This window comes from Arachis hypogaea, chromosome 17 (assembly GCF_003086295.3).
Source record: "Arachis hypogaea cultivar Tifrunner chromosome 17, arahy.Tifrunner.gnm2.J5K5, whole genome shotgun sequence".
NCBI classification, from domain to species: domain Eukaryota; kingdom Viridiplantae; phylum Streptophyta; class Magnoliopsida; order Fabales; family Fabaceae; genus Arachis; species Arachis hypogaea.
In genome coordinates, this window is record NC_092052.1 from 120055075 (window position 1) to 120077288 (window position 22214).

Consider the following 22214-nt stretch of genomic DNA (forward strand, 5'->3'; position numbering starts at 1 on the left):
AGTACACGAAGAGATGGTGGAGCCGGTGGTTCAACTGCGGGGCCTTTGCCTTTGTCTTGAGCGGCAGTATGAGGCGATGAAGCGGCCATTGCAGAACAGAGAAGAGTGAAGTTTAGGGATTGAAGAATAGTGGTCGCGGAGAAGATGGATGCAAGAGAAATCGAGAGAATAAAGGTTCGAAAAGATTTGTCAAAGATGGAAGTGTCGAATTTAAAGGAAATTTCACTATAGCCGTTATCGCAGATGGAATTCAAAGGGAAAGGAGGTAACTTCGCAAAGAAGGCGAAGTGGTGGAGAAAGAAAGCGCAAGTCACAGGAAACGTGTCGAACGGGTCAGTATTAATAAATGATAATTATTACCGACTTAGGAAATTGAAGTTTTGAATTTGGATTAAGTGCTTTATCTTCCAAAAATGATTTCGAAGACAAACACGTTAATCCAAGGGGGCAATTTGTTAATCGAAAAATAATTTCGATTAGGTGATGCTAATTCGAAGTATTGAAGAAATAATTAGAAGGGAGACAGATGTAGAAAAAGGTGCACGTGCAGGTATTAGTTGGGAGTTGCTTGACATGCACTCGATTTTGGATTCCTTCTTAAATCGAACGGCCTGATCGAACAAAGTATTCGAATGAGAAATCGAATAATTGCTCGAATAAAGGATCGAACGGTTACATAGATGGAGAAGTTGAAGGCTTTTACCACATGAGGAATTGATAGGTAACATTTCATTAGTAAAAGAGAGGGAACGGTTACCAAACAGTGCGCATTCAAAACAGCACCATGTAATCGATAATCGGTTATAAAAGTAGACTATAAATGTTAGAAAGTTTTAGGGAATAAAGGTTGGAACTTTGCTTCAGAAATTACTCATGCACTCTCACGTCCCAAAGACTTTTTGAGTTTGCCTCGAGTCAATTATGTGTAGGGTTCCTTCCACATGTCTTTATTTTCCATTTACATTTTCTGTAAACTTTATCTTTCAAGCAAATTTATGTTTCAAGCAAACATTTAAGTTTCAAACGTAATTTACATTCCAGTACCTTTAATTTTTATGTCAAAAGCCCTTTGACCCAGTCGAAGGCATCTTTACTGCTTTCTTTTAATTTCAACACAATCTTTTCGATAAACCTCTTTTATCCCTTTACAATTTTTTATTTATTTATTGTTTCAATACCTGTCTAATCGAAGACACTTTGATGCACTTATAGAAAACTGGTACCTGCAAAAGAGGAGTTGGTTTCGCTCCCAGACTATTAGAATCGAACTACCATCGATTTGCTAAAAATCGACAAAACAAACTTTAACCATGTACATCTCTAATCCAAATGGACATTTAATTCTTTTAGTTTTGTCAATCATTATGAAAAGTCTTAAATGGCTTTAGGATCAAAGAAAAATCTACTTCCAGTCCTAAATAAAATAAGAAAAAAAACAATTAAGAGAACGAAAAGAAAATAAAAGAATAAGGAAGCAGTAATTCTGTCAACAATTACACCAAGTATCAGCCGAATTTATTTACATAACAACTCTAAACTGTCATTTGACTAAGAGCTATACATCTTTATAACTTAAATTCCTAATAACTAATAACTTCCTTCTACAACATTATAACTATAGTTACCTTAGGTAGTAACATGGGTCCTTTGTGATATTCTACTTGGATGAAAAGAAGCTCATGCACATTGGGGGATGAACCCCAAATAAGGCAAGAATTGATGAAGGTAGAATCCATAATCCATCACCACAAATCAAACCAGAAGCAACTGCAGGAACCATCAAACTTGCCTCCTCACTTTTTAGTTTGTGCCAAGCATACACTACCAAACTACCTACACACATGTCGATTGCAAAGTATCCACCAACTAAGAAAGGGACAGCCATTGCCATTGGAAGTGGAATCCATCTTCCAACTTTCTTGGGGGAAAGATCCCTCACTAAGTTGGCTGCTATGGCAAACGCGAAAAAACCATAACAAAGTTGCAAGCAATGCTGGGGGAGGGTGGAGAAGCCTTCAACACCAAGAATGGCCATGTTTCTGTATATGATGGCATATGGGGCCTTGTACTCACCATCTGGATTCCCTACATCAAAGGCCTTGTAGAAAAGGAAGAATGTCAGAGGCGCAACAACACAACCTATTGCTGTGCCGATTGCTTGGCTCAAAAGCATTGATCGAGGCGACGTGTAAGTTAGATGGCCGGTTTTGAAATCGTGCATCAAATCGGAACAAATGGAAACAATTGATTTGATCAAGCCACAGGCCACGAGTCCAGAAACTACACCATCGTTCTTTCCAACCAAGGCCGCAACCATAAAGAGCGCCACTTTGCCATAGTTATAGGCCATGTTCATGTCAGTTAAGCCTGCACCATATGCATTGCAGAAGCCAAGTGCAGGTGCAAGAATATAAGCAACCACCACATAATACCACTTCAACTGGGGAATCATCAGAGGGATTACAATGACACAAATGACGGAGAAGAAAATATACCCTGCAGCTGCCAACCATACTGGAATACTTTCTCTTAGAAACACTTCATGCCTTCTAAGATCATCAAGAGGCAGCTGATTCTTCTTGTCCAAACCTACATGGACAAAGAAATATTAGATTTCACAGACATATAAGCTTCAGTAATCATACATGTCTAACAGTCTATACTACATGTATCAGGCCTTAATATTTGTTTACTCAAAATCCTTACACGTATCAAGATTTTTTCTTTTCTTGTTCTCATGTATCTTCAAGGCTGCGGAACAGATAAGTTTCACAAAATTGTAGAGCCCATCACCAAGAAGCAAGGCAATTGAAATAAAGACCTGGGAGGGTATAAAACGTTGAACAAAAATTGAGGCCTTCAAAGATGAAAACAATATAGATCTTATGGAGTCCTTCAACTCTAGCTAATATACCTTATAGCCATTTAGACTTTTCATGCTACTTTCTGGTAGATTAGTAGGGAACCATTCTCCCTTTTGTCCCCTGATTTGTGGCCACATAATGCCCCATGAAACCACAGCACCGAGAAGCAAGGATACGTTTACAAGATGGGAACAAATCATTCCTGCTCCAACATAAGTCATGCTAAAATCGAAGTAAAATCTGCTGAATTCAAGTGCTTTAATTAATTACATTGAACAACTATTCTATGATTCAGACTTCTATTTAAAAGAATAGAGACAAAGAAGACGCACGAGTTTTTCCAGGCTTTCAATCCAAAAGTGGGAAATTGAACAAATCCACAATGATCTCCACCTGCATAGAACCATTGGAAGAAGGCCCATAGGAAACTCAATGAAAAGTACTTCATGAAACTATGAACCTGTCTCCTGCAAAGAAGTTGAACTAGTTTATCCTTTATATAGATTGACCTTGTTTCAACTTGAAAGACTCCAAGAAAAAGGGAAAAAGGATAGGAACAGATTCACACTTGGCCATGGCATCGCCTTTAGGAGTATGGAACCCATTAATAAGAACAGCGGTAGCTGTTCCACTGGGATAAGTCAATTTGTAGTCTATTACCATAATCTGTTAAACAACAATATTATCATCATCAATTACACCATTAAAGTCACTCACAACCAAATTCTTGTACAATTAAGCTTATTAATTCATCACTTCTACATCAAACTACTAAACCAATAAACTAGGAGAATAACAGCCTTTAAATTACCAATTGTGTCCAATGAAGTTTGAAAAAAAAGCCATAGAATTCCTTGCTAATAAAAATACCTTTCTTATGGGGATCAATGCAAATAGCCCAACAAAACTAGTTACAAAGAGAAAGGATGACATCCAGCCAAATCCAGGATCCTTGATGCTAGTAGGACTATTTCCATATGTATCAACCCCTGCTAGCTCGTATGTCTTCCGATTCAAGGCCAAGAGATTGGAACTAAAACCACCTGCAGTTACACAAATTTATACACATCACACATAAGAGAGTTGAGAAACACCATCATTTACACGGAAACAAGCTTTAATTAGGGGTTAATCTAAACAGTAAACAGCAGAGAATATTCCTAAAACAGTTAAACAATGACCTCCAACTGCAAGTGTGTAGCACGCCACTGAACATGTCTGGATTACGGTATTCTCCTGCCTAGTGAAAGGTGTTGAAACAATATTGGCTTTGGAAAGGAGCTTAGTCCAAGTCCTAATGAACACAAAGCCAAGTAGTGCAGCTGAAACATTAAGATTGGGGACTAATCCAGTTGTCAGGTTCAGCTTCATTGCTATCACACTATAAATGATTCCAATCAATATACTAGCTACTAGTCCGCGGATTGTGATTTGCCTCGTCCATGGAACTATCTTAGCCACATCCTCAGGCTCAATGGAAGCCTCTTCAAGGTCCTCTCTGTTGGAATTCTCTGCTTCTTTGAGTTCTTCATTGTTTATATTATTCATTGGATTCGACAAATCTTCAGCTCTTGGTGATTCCAGCAGCAAGGGAAACAGAATAGGGAAACATAATATATGAGAAGGATAATCATGTAAACCAATCAGATGATAAGAATACAGAGGAATTTGAGAATCTGATTCTACGATGAAAAAAAAAAGCAAGATTTTTAATGCTATACTTAACGTAATTAGTGCTGAAAAAAATTTCCAAATGTTAATCTTATTACCTGAATTTCCAGCTGGAGGTGGAAAAAAGCAGAATTTTCAAAAGAAGAACAATGAACTCTTGAGTGTAATTGGCAAGAATTGTGTTCTTCCCTCGGTGAATTGTAATTGAATTATGCAATTACGTTGAGCTGTCTTGCATGTTCTAACTAAGAAAAAGAGACGAGACGAGAAGCGTGAGAATCTCGGAAACTTAGGTACCTGAAATGGAGCAAGAACAGAATCAAGATGAGATGAACGAAATTCTGGTAATTACCAATGTGTGTTTGGCATTGCAAGAGAATTTGAATTGTTTTCGTTTTACCAAAAACAAATTAACATCTCTGCGTGTGAGATAGTACAACGTTGTTGTGTTGTACTGCCAACTACCTCTTTTTAAAAAATAAAAATTAAAACGTTTGTTTGTTGTACTACAGACAGTACAGTCACTCAATCAGTACTCCACTTTGATCAGAATTACTCAGCAAAGGGCCACCGCCACCACTTTGTTAGTTTGCATATTTCTAGGGTGAAATATTCGATTTTTTTTTGAACTTTTAAATGTAAATACCCCACTTTAACAATAACTGATTACTAATTCTTGTCTTAAAAGCTTTTTCTAATCATTTTATCTATGATATCATGACTAAATTTTTTTATTGAAAAGCATTCTTTTCTTTAAGTTTTCTTATTTTATAATAATAATAATTTAAATTTTAAATTATATTTATTTAATTCATTTACTAGGGGGACAGGTCAGGCAGTCTCTCTCTTTGCAATTCAGTGGTAAATGGTCAACGAAAACGAACCATAATTTACTCCTATCTTAAAGTTATAGATATGGACCTGGATTAATTAATGCAAGGGCAGGGGATGACTTTTCCAAGATTTCTGCGTCACAATCACATACTCATATGTTGACAAAGCTCTCGGTAATAAATCTGCTTATAAAATATGGGATCTGAAGTTATATTGGTATTTTAGAAAAAAAAATATATCATTAGTTATTTTTAAATTAAGATAATAGATTTATAAATAACAAATATTATAAATTTAAAGATGATTAAAATATTATTTTATTATTTTATTAGTATTGTCGTTTTAAATTTTTTTTTTTAAAATGATGGGATTTCTCACGCGTAAAGGTCAGCGATGTTCTTGGGTGTATATTAGAATTAATTAGTATTTATTAGAATTATTTAATATATTTAAATATTTATTATAAAATATTATGTCTTTATTATTACGATTCTCTTAGCAGTTAGCATCTATAAATTCCTTTTTATATTGTATGATTCTACACAATTTGAATAGATTCAAACATTTTCTCTACTGTTTTTCTTATCCTTTCTAAGAGAATATGTTATTTATCTTTAGGTAAAATCACCGTATTCGTACTTTTTTCAGTGTCATTTTTTTTCCTTTTCTTTTCTCAATGCTTCGATGCTTTCTCACCTCACCCGATTAGTTCATTAATTCACTACTTATTTATTCTCATGGAGAAATCATATGTTTTTCATCACTTTCCGATAATTTGTCATCTCTTCACACTTTGTTACTTTTCAGTAGTTTTCCAGCATGTCGGAATATATTAGAATCAATTAACATTTATTAGAATTATTTAATATATCTGAATATTTATTATAGAATATTAGGTTTTTATTATTACGATTCTCTTAACACTCATAAATACTCTTCTATATTGTATCATTCCACACAACTTGAATACTCACAAATATTTTTTCTATTACTCCCTTTCACCTTTCTAATAAAAGAAAATTTTAGTACAATTTTTCTTAAAAAATAACCTTTTTTCTTCGTCTACTTTATCACTATAAATAATTTTAGAACTAGAAAGAAAAATAAATTTTTTCACTTTTTAAATGATAATATTATTTACTAATTGTATATTATTAGCAAATTATTCTTAAAAAAATGATAAGAAATAAAATAATAAATTAAAAGATAATTAATAAAATCGCACAAAAAAGTGATATTATTGATTTTGGGAATTATGAAATTATTCTTCTAATTGAAAAAGGTAAAAACAATAATGAAGGAGACTGGTGTATGTGCATTGATTGGGAAAGATAGATAATTTAAAAACAAAACAGATTAAAAAAGAAAAAAAAATAGAATCACCATCACCATTTATAAGCCATATATAGGATGGACAAAGCGTATGTGATTATATTGAATAGAATTAAGATCTTTTAAAGTGAGAAAGTTGATAAAGTAAATATTTTTTTTTAAAGATATATCTTTTATTGCATAAAAGAACTTTATATTTGGAGTATATTATGTTCTTGTGGAGTTTCAAGACAAAAGAATTTTTCAACAGAGATGTTAAATAAAACTTATTTAATGGGTAAAGAAGAGAAATAAAACAATTAAGAGAGGAAGAAGTTCCAAAGCGGTAGTAACTGCTGTTCGTAGAGAAGGTTGGTTTGAGAAAATGATGTCGTCGGTATTTTTCTTTCAACAATATCACCTGAGACAGAATTTCCCCAGGTTCTTGGCGTTGGTCCTCAAAGACTAAAGCGTTCTGCGCCAACCAAATCTGCAATAGAAGGTAAGCCACCTGAACACTTCTGATTTTAAAATTGGGTTTCTCAACTTCCATGAATTGACTCCACCAATCCCAAGCTTTTAGGTTAGGGTCGCGGAGAATATTAATCACTATTAATTTTGTAACTTTTATAAAATATGTGTTTTATTATCTTAATCTAAAAATAATTAATTTTGATCCTATTGAATAATTCGGATGATGTTCCTCAGAATATTATTTGAAATATGCTTATATATCAGTCCAAAAAGCAAGAATAATTGAGTAAATAGGAGCCTTCATCATTGAAAGGATTCTAGTACTTTTTGCTGAAGAAAGTGATCATTATACTATTAGTCACATTGCTCCGCTGCTGTACACATAATCTTTGTTTATTCAACATTTGGTTCATGCATCAAAGGCAGTCTTCGACACCTTATGCAAAAACTTGTTCCCCCATGAATAATAATATTTATTTAAACCATACCCTTTCCGTCCACTTTTAAGTGTCATTTTGGTCATGTAACTTGAGAATTTGTTTTGCCTTCCAATGAATTGTAGTTGCAAACTAGATACACTGATCTCTGATTCATGAATGTAGCCAAAAAAAAAATCAAAAGGACCACCATTTAGGAATGGACCAGTAACTAATAAGCATCCTCCTCGTATGACATTATGCTATAATTACCTCATCTAGTATTTCTGCTACATCTATATTTCATCTATTTCTCCATATATGAAGGGAGATTCTGAAATACTACTTGGATGTAAAGAAGCTCATGCAGATTGGTGGCCGAACCCCGAACAAAGCGAGAAGGGATGAAGGTAGAATCCATAATCCATCACCACAAATCAAACCAGAAGCAACTGCAGGAACCATCAAATTTGCCTCCTCACTCTTCAGTGTGTGCCAAGAATACACAATCAAGCTACCCACACACATGTCAATTGCAAAGTATCCACCAACTAAGAAAGGGACAGCCATTGCCATTGGAAGTGGAATCCATCTTCCAACTTTCTTGGGGGAAAGATCCCTCACCAAGTTGGCTGCTATCGCAAACGCGAAAAAACCATAACAAAGTTGCAGGCAATGATGGGGGAGGGCGGAAAAGCCTTCGACGCCAAGAATGGCCATGTTTCTATAAATGAGGGCATATGGGGCCTTGTAATCACCATCTGGTTTCCCAACATCAAAGGCATTGTAGAAAAGGAAGAATGTGAGTGGAGCCACAACACAGCCTATCCCAGTGCCGATTGCTTGGCTTAGAAGCATTGAACGAGGGGATGTGAAAGTGAGATGGCCGGTCTTGAAATCATGCATCAAATCAGAAGAAATGGAAACAATTGATTTGATCAAGCCACACCCCACAAGCCCTGCAACTACACCGTCAGTTTTTCCGGCCAAGGATGCAAGCACAAAGAGAGCCACTTTGCCATAGTTATAAGCCATGTTCATGTCAGTTAATCCTGCACCATAAGCATTGCAAAATCCAAGAGCAGGTGCAAGAATATAGGCAACCACCACAAAATACCACTTCATTTGGGGGAACATCAAAGGTATCACAATGATGGAAATGATGCTGAGCAATATGTACCCTGCAACCGCCAACGATACTGGAATGCTATCTCTTATAAACACTTCATTCTGTCTAAATTCGTCATGAGACAGCTGCCTCTGGTTCTCCAAATCTGCAGTGACAAAGAAATATGAAAATGGCTGAGATCATAAACAGACAAACCAAACAACAGCTCTATGCAGAAAGACACATGGACTAGAATGATTACATGTATTACGCTTCTTCTTTTGCATGCTTGCATAGATATTAATGGCTGTGAAACAGAGAATTTTGACAAAATTATAGATCCCATCACCAAGGATCAAGGCGATTGAAACAAAGACCTACATCAAAGGGGATAATTGAAGGAAAATTAAAGCCTTGAAATGTGTGTGTATTTGGATTCCTTCAATTCTAACAAAATTTAGACCTTATAACCATTAAGACTCTTCATGCTACTTTCTGGTAGGCTCGCAGGGAACCATTCGCCTTTTAGTCTGCCGATTAATGGCCACATAATGCCCCACGAAAGCACAGCACCGAGAAGCAAGGATAGATTTACAAGATGGGAGCAAATCATTCCTGCTCCAACATAAGTCATGCTGAAATCAAAGTAAAATCTGCCAAATTCAAAGTGATTTAATCAATGACAATGAACAAGTACTCCGTGGATGATGCATTTACTAAATGGAAGATATTTAGATGAAGAGACACACGAGTTTTTCCAAGCTTTCAATCCAAAAGTTGGAAACTGAACAAACCCACACTGATCTCCACCCGTATAAAACCATTGAAAGAATCCCCAAAGGAAACTGAATGAGCAGTATTTCATGAAACCGTGAACCTGCTTCCTGCAAAAGCAGTTGAGTTAGTTTTACCTTTCATACATAAATATTTACTTTGTTGGACAAAATAAGATAAGCCAGAAATCAACAAAAAGAAAAAACGAAACAGATTTGTACTTGGCCATGGCGTCTCCTTTAGGAGTATGGAATCCATTAATAAGAATTGCAGTAGCTGTTCCACTGGGATAAGTCAATTTGTAGTCTATTATCATTATCTGTTAAAGAACAAAAGTTTCATCAGCAACACCATTCAAGTAAAAATTCTTGTACAATTGAGATTATGAAAAAAGATGGAATTCAATTCAATACCTTTCTTATGGGGACCAGCGCCAATAGCCCTACAAAACTGGTAACGAAGAGAAAGGCTGTCATCCAGCCGATTCCAGGTTCCTTGATGCTGTTAGGTGTATTCCCTTCTGTATCAATCCCTGCTTGCTCATATGTCCTCCTATTCAATCCCAAGAGATAAGAACCAAAACCACCTACAACCAAACAATAGAGTTCAATTCAATAAACCAAATATGCAAAGCACTCCCAGTATAATTTACACAAACACAATTCAACAGCTTGAGAAAACCAACCTGCTATGGCGATGCTGTAGCAAGCCACTGCACAAGTCTGGATTACGGTATTCTCCTGCCGAGTGAAAGGTGTTGAAATAATATTGGCTTTGGAAAGGAGCTTAGTCCAAGTCCTAATGAACACAAAGCCAAGCAGTGCAGCCGAGACATTGAGATTAGGTACTAGTCCAGTTGTAAGGCCCAGCTTCATCACTATCACACTGTAAATGATTCCAATCAGTAAGCTAGCTATTAGTCCCCGGACAGTGATTTGCTTTCCCCATGTAGCTATCCTGTTCAGCTCCTCACCCTCAATCTGCGGCTGTTCAGGGTCCTCTCTGTTGCAATTCTCAATTTCTTTGAGATCTTCACTGTTTATACTATTGATTTCCATTGGATTCATCAAATCCTCACCTGTGAGTGAATCAAGCACCACCAAAAAAGACAATTAGGAAGCATAATATTCAATGATTGTTATTAAAACTCCTTGCTGATACACTTGATTGTTAAACTTATTACGCAAAGAGAACAAACAATGCCGTATTTGTAATTGAGGAAAGGAAATATACTAATATTTAAATGAAGAATAAATTAAAATTCTAATAAGATATCTGGTCCAGAGACCAAAAGGACAAAATGATATTAGAATCTGATCCTAGAGCTGGGAAAAATCAGATATTTTATTTCAACGTAATGACTGGTGAGAAATGAAACCCCCAACAGATAGATTACCGCTTAATTCTTCTTTCCTCTTCAACTACACCCAAAAACAAAAATGGAATCTTTGAGACAAAGACCAAAGCTTTCAATTCTCCACGATCAGGATCAGAAAAAGATGAAGAAGGACAATAATATTGGCCACCTAAAACAACAAAGTCTGAGACAGAAAAAACCACAATCCAGAGTTTTGCAGCTTTCAAATCAGTGAAACTCAGAACAGAACGTAGACGCACCAATAGAACGAGTCCTTCAACGTTGAAATAGCCGTTAGTATTGATGATAAAAAGACCAGTATGTAGAAGGCAATAGCATAGGTGAAAATAAGCAGCAAAGTGCGCTATTTATATATGAATACAGATGAACCTTCATCAATATCCCTCTCTGCATGTAGTACAACGCAACTGTGTGGTACTACAAACCAATTTCTAAAAAGGCGATTTGTAAGAATTTTTTTTGTACTACACAACTACCCACTTTGGAAGTAAAGTTTTGTTTTTTGTGCGCGCGCTATGTGTTCGGCTGTGGAATTTTATTGGAATGATTAATGGGAAAATGAAAATGGTTGGCGTTGACTCATAGATGGGACGAGTTGTAGGAAATAATTGGGGTAGTTGCTATGTTCTTAGCTTCACTAACTTAAACATGTTTTTGTTGTTCATGGCTTGGCTTAAAAGCTTAAGAAATCAGTGCGTGTTTTTCCATTTCTGTTATGTGTTGTTTAGCAGTGGTGGTGGTGGTGGAGACTGGAGAGAGTGGCGTGTGGCCAAAGCATGCGGTAAGAGTAAGACTGGAAATATACCACTCTTATACGCTGTACGTTATGATAGGTCAACGAGCCATGTCCATGACTATATTTCTCCTGATATTTTTTTTTTTTAAATTCATGGGAAAATGAAGGTCAATTTTTTTTTCGTTGTATGAACGTCAAGTTGACAAGACAAAAATTTCGGTTAAAAAAATGGGCTCAGAAATCTCGACTAATTTAATTGGGCTGGAGTCAACAGGTGAGCGATGCCCAGAAGAAACTGGGCCGAGGAAACAAGGGCCAAAAGTGTGGCCCCCTTTCGTCATCCTCAACCTCAAGCAATCACGTTAGGATTCTTTTCGCCTTACAGACCGACCCTCTTCGAGAGAGCGCGATAGATATAGAGAAGAAGAAGAAGAAGAAGAAAGGGTTTTGATTGTGAATGCTTGTTATCCATATCGCAAAGAAAAAAAAAATCGCCATACAAAAGTAAGATTTTTTGAGTGAGGTGAAACTTAAGGGGTTGGAAAAAAATGGGGGGTTCATCAGATACGAGGTTCCTGCAAGACTTGCTATTATACGCGGCCAGCGCTGCTATGAGTTGCCTGGTTCTCTTCGTTGGGTTACGACAACTTGACCCAACCCGGGAGGCTTCCAAAAAGGTCCTCGAACACAAGAAGGAGATTGCCAAGCGTCTTGGTCGACCCCTTGTCCAGACCAACCCTTACGAGGTTACTCTCTTTTCCTCTGTTTGTTTGTTTGTTTCTTCAGTTTACTTTGGAATTTGTTAGGATTGGTTTTATGCCCTTTAGTTTCTGAGTTACGATGTTGCTACTGCTCCAAATACATAGAATTGGTTTGAATTTTGAATTGTTAGTTTAAGTATTGAATTTTGAATTGTTAGTTTAAGTCTCCATTTGTTTTGGTTAGGAGTTAGGATGACTGTGTGTGTACGAGGAACTTTCCTAAGACCTGTTAGTTTAAGTCTCAATTATGGTTTTGGAATCCTCTTTGATGAAGAAATTATTTTTTAAGGGCAAACTATACTTATCTGCCTGAGGTTTGGTGGAATCCATTGTGACTCCCTTCTATTTGTGCAGAGTTTAATGTTTTCAATGTTATCGTTTACAAACTACGGAGTGTTTTATTATGCAAATCTACCCAAGCCTTAAAGAAGTTTGGTGGAATTTTACCGAAATCTCAAGACAGATTAGTATGATTTTGCGTTAATTTAAACATAGGATTGTATTTTCTTTTTTTAATTTGTGCCCTTAATTGTGTGCAGGATGTTATAGCAGGTGACGTTATAAATCCTGATCACATCGATGTGGAGTTTGACTCTATTGGGGGATTGGAAACAATCAAGCAAGCTCTGTTTGAGCTTGTTATACTGCCTCTGAAAAGACCGGACTTGTTTTCGTATGGTAAGCTTCTTGGACCTCAAAAGGGCGTCCTGTTGTATGGACCTCCAGGAACTGGGAAAACCATGCTTGCGAAAGCAATTGCTAAGGAGTCAGGAGCTGTTTTTATTAATGTGAGGATATCAAACCTGATGAGCAAGTGGTTTGGTGATGCCCAAAAGCTTGGTAAGTGCCACATATCTTCATGAATAATCCTACATTCTACTATAAAACATCAAAACTATAGTTATCATGACAGACACTGTTATTTCCTGATTGAATATTTGAATGTCCATGCAGAGTTATTGTCGACTTCGGCTTTCTGTTCAATAAATTAAAACTCTTATGCTCTTATCGGTCACACACAAAAGTTCAACTGTGAAGATAATACAGTAGTGTATCATTGACTATTGTTTTATGTTTATTGAAAATTGGCTTGTCTTCCTGTGTTGTACTTATTGTTATACACGTTCTGTTGTTTTAGTGAATTATGCGAGTAGTTACTACCATTCAGATAGAAAAACTTATATGAAATACTGTTTATATATGACAAAATTTCTGTGACAAATTCAACACAAGTTATCTTAGTTATTAGTTATTTTTATGGGTGAAGTTTTACAGATAAGTTGTAAGATGATATTTCAATGTAATCTGCTGAGCTTATTGATTATTTTTGAATAATAATGATAATGCATTTGTGATAAGTTATCTTAGTTTTCAAGCCTGCCTTTGATTTTTAATGTTCTTACCTCCTAATGTTCTTCATTTGATGTTTGGTTTTTGTGTTTTAAATTTTTTTATTTGTTTATATCTAATTTAATGTTAATGATAATATTCTGCTATTCTTTTGCAGTGACTGCTGTATTTACCCTTGCTAATAAGCTCCAGCCTGCCATCATATTCATTGATGAGGTTGACAGTTTTTTGGGTCAACGTCGTACATCGGATCATGAGGCTTTATTAAACATGAAAACTGAGTTTATGGCTCTATGGGATGGATTTACCACAGATCGTAAGTTCTGTAATCATTATGACATAATATTCCTTTTATGCTAAGATATTCAAAATAAGTTGTAAATATGATAATAGCAATTTTGATGGAGGTTTATTTAGTCTTTTCAAGTTATTTATATTTGAGTAATTTCTGATGACTTCTGCTTTCCTGTGTGTGTGTGTAGATAATGCTCGAGTTATGGTCCTTGCAGCTACCAATCGTCCTTCTGAACTTGATGAAGCAATACTTCGACGCCTTCCTCAAGCTTTTGAAATTGGAATTCCAGACCAGAGGGAGAGAGCTGCGATATTGAAGGTTATCTTAAGGGGAGAGAGGGTTGACGAAGGCATAGACTTTGATTATATAGCTAGCTTATGTGAGGGTTATACTGGGTCAGATCTGTTTGACCTTTGCAAGAAGGCTGCCTATCTTCCTATTCGAGAACTACTGGATGAAGAGAAGAAGGGAAAACGTTCTTCCGTAAGTACAATTTTTATCTCTTGTACTTTGTCTTCCACCTCGATCTTTCCATTTCTCTATGGTGGATATCCACAGCTCACTTGACTGGAATCCATATGGATATCAGTTCACTTATGTTAACTAAAGGACAAATTGATTTTCTTTTTGGGGTAAATCCTATTTGGTCCCTAACATTTTAATCATCCTTTTTTAGCCCAAAATGTTTAAAATGGCATTAATGTTATCCCATCGTCAAATCTCTCACTAACACTTAACAAAATTGATGTACTATCAATAATGCTTTTGTTAAAGCTATGTTCAATTCCCTATCCCACCTTCACCCTTTCAACAAACCCAAATCCCATTCTCCTACTCCCTTTTACTCTATTAATTCTCCAAGAGGGGTTTGAGGAGGAGGAAGAAGAGAGTAGGAGAATGGGGTTCGGGCTTGTTGAGAGGGTGAAGGTGGGAGAGGGGGTTGAGCAAACGTAGCTTTAACAAAAGCATTATTAATAGTATATCAATTTCGTTAAGTATTAGTGAAGAATTTGACGGTGGGATAACATTGACGTCATTTTAAACGTTTTGGGCTAAAAATAGAACGATTAAAACGTTAGGGACCAAAATAGGATTTACCCCAAATGTTGGGAACCAAAACAATACTTTACCCATTATTGTGTGTTTCAATAGTTATATTATTTGCATGCTTGAACTACACTGGTATAAAGGAAGCAACTACAGAATGTGGTAGATCAGTTTGTGACTTGGTGTTACAATATGACTTCTATAGTTACTTTTTGGGAAGGGTTTAACTAACATGTGCCCTTAGTGCGAAAGTCCAGAAAATTTTTTTTAACTTTTAAACTATGAAAAGTTATAGTATTAATGTTTGGTACAGTTTTCAAAATTAACTTGTGACTTTTCGAGAAGTTATTTGAAGTGCCTATGAAGAAGTTAAAAAGAGTAACTATAACAAAAAGCTGTCTATCACTCCCTTTTCAAAATAAGCACTTCTGTGACTAAAATGTCAAATACAAAATAACTTATTTATAAGCTACTTTTAATATAAGTCCTTATGTTTTAAGCTTCCTTTCTAGAAGATTTTAATTAAGTTGTTTATCCAAACTGCTCTTTATTTTCAAAGGCTTTTAGATTATACAGTATTGAAAGTTTGAAACAGAAGCTGCCCGTGCCTTCTGTTGTTTTGTAACTTATGGATGGAAGTGGTAGAATAAGGGAGTTGGTGGCGTTATCATATATGAAGTGCTGGAGATGTTGACATTCACTGAGCTTAATCTATTTTTAACCTTTCAGGTGCCTAGGCCTTTGTCGCAGTTGGATTTGGAGAAGGTCCTTGACACTTCCCAGAAGACGAAGGCTGCTGCAAGTGCATATAGTGGGTTGTCATCATCAAGGTGGACACCAAGTGAGTCAGGTGATTATCAACTTCAAGCTGCAATCAATGAAATTTCTAAGCTTGTGGTTTCTCACATGATTAACCTCCATGCTCAGGATCCGTAAAATGTTTTGACTTTGTTTAGAGCATTATTCTGCTGTTACTTATGTTGCCCATTCCAGATTGTAACAGGCTAACAACTACTACTTCCTAGTTATAGACTTATAGTAGTTCTAGAGTAACTTTATTATTACTATATATTGATTATATTATAGAAATTCGTGGTTGGCTTTTGCATTTTGCTCTATATGTTGCACGTATTTTTGTTGCAGCACTTTTTAAATTTATATGTATAGGTAACTATGGAGGATGATTACTATACCTGCTACGCAAATAAATTTGGATATTGTTATATAATATGATGCATTGAAATGACAAAAGAGTAACAGGTTTAGCTCATTTTATTTAAGATAGATGATACATCCACATTCTACAACTCGTATAGTACTAATTCTGATACACAATGGGGGCAAAATTAAATATTTTCTTCATGCCTGAACAGTTTAGACTTTAGACTTTAGTGGACTAAAGATCCAGGTTTAAATAACCAACCCATTGTTAAGTCTTGTCTAGATTTATAGGGAAGAGGAAAATCATGCTATATGAATCAGTTTCAACCAAAAAAAAAAAAAACTTATATTTAATCTTGCTGCTACTAAGATAACCCACATGTTAACCTGCATTGCTGTATTATATATGATTAAACTTCTGATTAATGGAGTTAGATCCAACACTGACATGAGCAACAACTTCAACAGAATAAGCTTAAGATTCATCAAGAGGATGCTGTAAGCAAGTTGCCAACAACCATCAATGATTGAGACCCTCGGGGGAAATAAACTGGCATTGAAGTGTGTTCGGCATGGTTATTACTTTTAAGCATTGTGGGTCAGTAATAATCCTTGTGTTTTTGTTGTCTTTCTGGTCCACCCGCATAAGATGATGATTAACTCAAACCCGTAGAAAAAGGTTGAAAGCTCTTCCCAATCTCATTCATTGATTATATATTTATATATGGTTTAGGACCACAAGTCTGTACTTTATCTTCTCTCTCGAACATATATTTATACAGTGGAAACAGGACCACTAGTGAGGGCTGTACTATGTGTGGCTTGGTTGATGCTCCTCCCTCGTGGTTCCATAATTACTAAACCACTTTTTTAATTTAAGGTTAGAGGGTTAAAAAAGTTTAAAAAAGTGAACATGGAAGCTTTTCTCTTCTTCTTCTTCTTCTTCTTTCTTTCTTTTTTTTCTTTTTTTTTTCTTTTTTTTTTTTTTTTAATATATAAAGTAAAGGAAAGGTTGAAAACAATACAAGAAGGAACGGTGTTTCTTTTTATGATTAGCGGTTGGTTTCAGAAATATCCCCGTCATGATCGAAGCCTTAGAAATGGAGATAATAATGCAAATTTTGTACTTTTAAAGTAAAGAAATTTATTAAGAAAATTAAAGGCTAATAATCTCTTAGAAGAGTTTCTTTACAATTAATCCATCATTTCTTTTTTGTTGGGGAATTTAGCAAACTTCTTTACTTAGAAGCCAAATATGGTGTCGCTGTCAGTGGCATGACAAGGCTTAATTGTTTGACGAACATGGCCATGTTTGTAGCCGCTGGGCACTGACCACAATCATTTAATAGTAAGTCATAGCTATTAAATTTACGATGCTGGCCCCTCAGATCTTTAAGCCTCGAAAGATCAGCAAGAATGAACTGTCCCTAAAGATTCATAGTGTATCTTGTCATACTCAACTCAATTATGTCCATTATAAGAGAATTTCTTTTGCAGTTACAATTCCTTTAAAAGAAAATTGTCAAACCGTATATGATATATCTCGTTATATTCACGGTCAAGATTTAATCAATCGCCTCGGTCAAAAGTCAGTTTTAAGTACAATATTTTAGATTTAGATATGTCTCTTCTTAAACCAAGTTGAGTTGGTCTAGTGGTTAGTTCATTAATCCGCTTAAATAAATGTTGGAGGTTTGAATCTCACTTTATGCATGCAACAGTCCATTGATTAGTAGCAAATCCTTAAATAGAAATATGTCTCTTCTTAATAGTTGCCATAATATATTCCTAGAAATTCATGTCCATTTTAATTAAACTATCCTTTTATTTAATTATTTATACTATTTATTCTTTTTTCCAACACCATTTATTTTTATTTGAATAAATATGGAAATATCGATTCGAGCTTGATTTTGGTTCTTGATTTTCTTTCGATTTCGACATAGATGTCAATTCAAGCTTGTATCAATGATATCAATTCAAAAAGTAGATACGACTCCTATAAAAAAGTGGGCTCGAATTCGGAATTTATCGATTTTAGTATAAATGGTAACTTTGCAACTAATGAAAAAGTAATTAAAACCCTGTATTAGTAATATTGAGAAAGATAAATGTCGAACACTTGCTACAAAGTACAAATTGAATTAAATAGATCAAAACATGAAATGAAGACAAAAACTAAAATGCTTGAAAGGAAAGCTGGAACAAACTTGACAAAAGAAAAATAAAGAAACAGTAAAAACAATAATAAAAATAGAAATTGATTCTTAATATTTACATGCACTTGTATTCTATAGTCGTGGTGTGATTTAGAATTTTGTAAAGATTTAGTGTGTCTTATAGTGTTGAAAGATTGAAGTTTTTCTAAAATTTTTTGATTCTCCTCTTTATAGAGAGAATCCTGAGTTAAGACCCTTCTATTGACAGTTACCACGTTCTCTATATTATTTGTTCTCCAAGGCCTACCCACGTTTTTACTATATCGTGGAAGTCAAAAAACAGTCTCTACATTTAAGTTAAGGCAAATTTTATGGTATTTTTGTTGCTGTGTTTAAATTGTTTAATTTATTTTTAAAAATAAAAAATAAAATATTTAAAATAAAATATTTAAAATTTATTAAATATTATCTATTTATCTTTTTTAATAAGTTACGTATAATGTAAAAGACATCATAATATTCATCGTTAAGGTGAATCCTATCCATTATGCTCCAATATCTTTACCACGTGTTGATTGCCTTTTCCTCTCTTATCAATTTGACTACTCTATTTTCCCTTCGACTTATTTAATACTTGATCCCCAAGTATTTTTCGACTTGCATCGTTTTGCTATCGAACTATATATATATATATATATATATATATATATATAAAACACGTACAAATGCTTTTGATTCGAGATCAATATACATTGTGAGATCCCCTAATCAATTGATAAAGTAAAATCTTATGATTATGTTCTACAATGACCACTTCTATTAAAAAGGATTGATGCTCAGAGTAATTTTACTATTGCGTTTCTGCAAGGACGATATGGATAGCGATCAATAATATAAAGGTTTAATTATTCTGCATATCACTCTAGTTTTATCGAATTTTCAATTAGGTTTTTACATTTTTTTTTTCATTTAGGTCCTTATATGTTAATTTTTTTTTCAATTAAGTCCATACTGTAAAAATAACGTTTAAGATAACAGAAAATTCTTGATAAAAAACGAATATTCTTGTCATTTGGTTGGAGTAGCTAGTTGAACAAATATTAATTTTTCCAAAATACCAAAAGCACCCCTTACATTTTATCCAAAAGAAAAAAAACCCTAAATTGTTCTCTAGAGATCGCGTCGGTCCATCGTCGTCATCTGTCTCTGGCGTCATCTGCAACGGACGCTTGGTGGTCTACTGTCCGTCGCCTCCTTCTCTGTGTTGGTCTGCTCTGCTTTGTTCTGTTCGGAGGTCTTGTGCGCTGTTTGCCCGTCCAAGCCGTCACCATCCCTCGCGGTGCTTCACCTCGCCTGACGTCGCTGTGCCGCATGGAGCCGAGCTTCGTAGCGCCTGGCCTCCCGTCCTCGCATTGTGCTTTTGTTCGATCTCCCTGTATTCGAACTGTTTGTAAACAGGTGAAAAAAAAAGCCTCTTTTTTCAGCTTTAAAACTTTGATGTTTATGCTAATTTTTTTTTAAGATATGGCATTGGTTGAGTATCTATTTGTTGAATTGATTTTTGGATTGTTTTGATATAATAGTTTATTTAGGGTTTACAATATGGATATTTATGTACAGAAATTTTATTAATTGGTGAATTGACATATAAATTAATTTTGCTGATGATGAATTTAGTTTATTCTTGATTGTTTATTGTTATTGCTGTGATGATGCTGTTTTATTAGGATTCTGTTTCTTTTTTTTTTAATGTAATGATGGAGATTTTTACCATAGACATAAATCACTGCAATGTGCCTAATTCTCCTTCGTGTATTCCGTTTTCTGGATAAATAGTAAAATTTGAGTGTGAGAAAACTGAATCAAGAGTTTAGGGTTTTTAATTTTTGTTCTTTTATGGTAATTCTCCTACTGGTGCTACCCCGTTGCTGCTGGTAATGCCATTGTTGTTTTTGGAGAAGATGCTACTCTTGTCACCACTATGATTCATCAACCTAATTTTTCTGTTGCTGTTGGTAATTCCTCTCAAAATGATGAAGATGCCAAGAATTCTCCTGTGAATTAATGTCACTAATTCTATATGGATTATTACAATTAAATAATGTGGATTAGGATTGTAGTTGTGGTTAAAACTGTTGTATGCCTCAATAAGATAAAAAAGATATTTTGTTATTTTTGAATTGTTTCGAGACTTAGTTGCTTTTGTTTATCTTCTCCCCAGGTACAATGTAATGGTTTTAGAAGCACTGTCTGGGATCTAACTTGAATGCCATTGTTAACTTCATTGAGGTAAGATTATTCATTATTTTTTTTATCATAATGGTTTCAATACATCCATGGTTGATTGAAATGCTGTATATCTGAGATTATATGTTATATAGGTGTTGCATGTAAAAGCTGCGAATAGAAATGTGTTAAATATAGTTATGCATTTCTTATTTTTAGGGATGGGTATATGGAGGTGTATATGGAAGTGCCCGAAGAATCCCAAAGAGATGAATGGATCTCACAAAGATGATTTTACTCCAACTTCTTTTGTTTCAAAAGCAGGATACCATGCTTTGATTGAAGTTTTTGATGAAAATGACTATCTTGTTAGGACACCTGATGAACTCAAGTCTGCTCTTTCAGAATCTTTTTCAACTTGAAAATTGGCCGTTATCAATGTTATTGTTAATCTTATACCAGTTCAGAGTATGGGAGACTGCAACACAAGAACTGATTTCTATATTATCTGTATTGCACTGAAAACTACATTTTCTATGGTTTTCATTTTTAGATTTCAAATTTCAATAATACAAATTACATAGTCTTGTGATTTTCTATGGTGTACTATGATATGATAAAGACATAAACTATATTCCATAAATTTACACAAATGTAAAATGTTACATGATCATAATGAATACTTGAATAATGGAAACTGAATTTTACATATATTAATTACTACTATTTTTGTTTCATTTTATCCCTTTCTTTTTGTTGTATGTTCTTAAGATAAGGTATTTTGAAATTAAAAAAAAGATATTTTTGATACAATTTGTATATAAATAAGCAAAAAAAATGATAATGACAAAATAAAAAGGACTATAGAAATATCTTTCATGTCGTAAAACCATTAAATAGGGATTATAGAAATATTTTTAATTGAATATTTATAGTTTTACCAAATTTTCAATTAGGTCCCTATATTTTTTTTCTTTTCAATTGGGTCCCTAAGGGTATACAAGTAATTTCACAATTCACTAACATTTTTTAACGTTTAACGTTAACAGGGATTTAATTGAAAAAAAAAATTAACGTACAGGGACCCAATTGAAAAGAAAAAAAGTATAGGGAACTAATTGAAAATTCGGTAAAACTATAGGGACCTGCAGGGTAATTAAACTTAATATAAAAATAAACTAACAAAGAATTATACGGCATGAAAAGTACTCTACCAATATAATAAGAGTAAATAATGAACAACTAGATCTGTAGGTAGAGTTAAACCCTAAAATGGTCTTTGAGATTCATAAAATGCAATGATTTAGTCCCTAACTTACTAATTGCGCTATTTGCGTTCCTAAAATTTTAACCATGTTGCCGACAACGACGTAGAAAATGAGTACCACGCTGGAGTTTGCTTCCGCCGCTCTTAGGCCCTAATCCCACCGAGCTTGCCTCCGCCTTCAGCATTTCCCCAGAGCCGTTCCAGACTCTTCTTGACATCAATCGCGCTTCGCAGGACACCATCTCACCATCTCCGCAATTCACGGCGGTGCCTCCAGGCCTTCTCCTCCAATAATTTCCAACTCGACAATTGCACCGCCATGCTTGAGTCCGACGCCACAACGTTTGCTGATGAGGAATTAGAGCCCGATCGAGATGGCTCT

General features: G+C 34.8%; 3 protein-coding genes across 9 annotated transcripts; 1 reads left to right on the top strand and 2 right to left on the bottom strand.

The window, feature by feature from the left end:
- Positions 1-1459: 1459 nt before the first annotated feature.
- Positions 1460-5027, bottom strand: LOC112765216 (metal-nicotianamine transporter YSL3). 4 transcript variants are annotated; one of them, XM_072223467.1, is made up of 9 exons: positions 4888-5027; positions 4634-4780; positions 4046-4434; positions 3735-3907; positions 3433-3530; positions 3197-3331; positions 2915-3104; positions 2707-2821; positions 1460-2589 (listed from the first exon to the last, which is right to left on the bottom strand). In XM_072223467.1, exons 3-9 carry the CDS (start codon positions 4410-4412, stop codon positions 1658-1660), a joined length of 2010 nt encoding a protein of 669 aa, XP_072079568.1. In that variant the 5' UTR covers positions 4413-4434; positions 4634-4780; positions 4888-5027; the 3' UTR covers positions 1460-1657. The 4 variants fall into 4 exon arrangements, with proteins under 4 accessions (XP_072079568.1, XP_025666914.1, XP_025666915.1 ...); XM_025811129.3 differs by having other exon boundaries at positions 2915-3107; XM_025811130.3 differs by having other exon boundaries at positions 4634-4991.
- Positions 5028-7436: 2409 nt separating this feature from the next.
- Positions 7437-11206, bottom strand: LOC112764869 (metal-nicotianamine transporter YSL3). Of its 2 annotated transcripts, none has more exons than XM_029294588.2 (8): positions 11070-11206; positions 10138-10530; positions 9866-10038; positions 9674-9771; positions 9428-9562; positions 9142-9331; positions 8941-9055; positions 7437-8844 (listed from the first exon to the last, which is right to left on the bottom strand). In XM_029294588.2, exons 2-8 carry the CDS (start codon positions 10517-10519, stop codon positions 7913-7915), a joined length of 2025 nt encoding a protein of 674 aa, XP_029150421.1. In that variant the 5' UTR covers positions 10520-10530; positions 11070-11206; the 3' UTR covers positions 7437-7912. The 2 variants fall into 2 exon arrangements, with proteins under 2 accessions (XP_029150421.1, XP_025666465.1); XM_025810680.3 differs by lacking the exon at positions 11070-11206 and adding an exon at positions 10849-10995.
- Positions 11207-11627: 421 nt separating this feature from the next.
- LOC112764871 (uncharacterized) lies at positions 11628-17113 on the top strand. Of its 3 annotated transcripts, XM_025810682.3 has the most exons (6): positions 11628-12312; positions 12867-13167; positions 13835-13993; positions 14160-14455; positions 15749-15869; positions 16649-17113. In XM_025810682.3, the coding sequence occupies exons 1-6, from the start codon at positions 12115-12117 to the stop codon at positions 16651-16653; spliced, it is 1080 nt and encodes a 359-aa protein (XP_025666467.1). In that variant the 5' UTR covers positions 11628-12114; the 3' UTR covers positions 16654-17113. The 3 variants fall into 3 exon arrangements, with proteins under 3 accessions (XP_025666467.1, XP_072079569.1, XP_025666466.1); XM_072223468.1 differs by lacking the exon at positions 16649-17113 and having other exon boundaries at positions 14160-14570; positions 15052-16137; XM_025810681.3 differs by lacking the exon at positions 16649-17113 and having other exon boundaries at positions 15749-16137.
- Positions 17114-22214: the final 5101 nt, after the last annotated feature.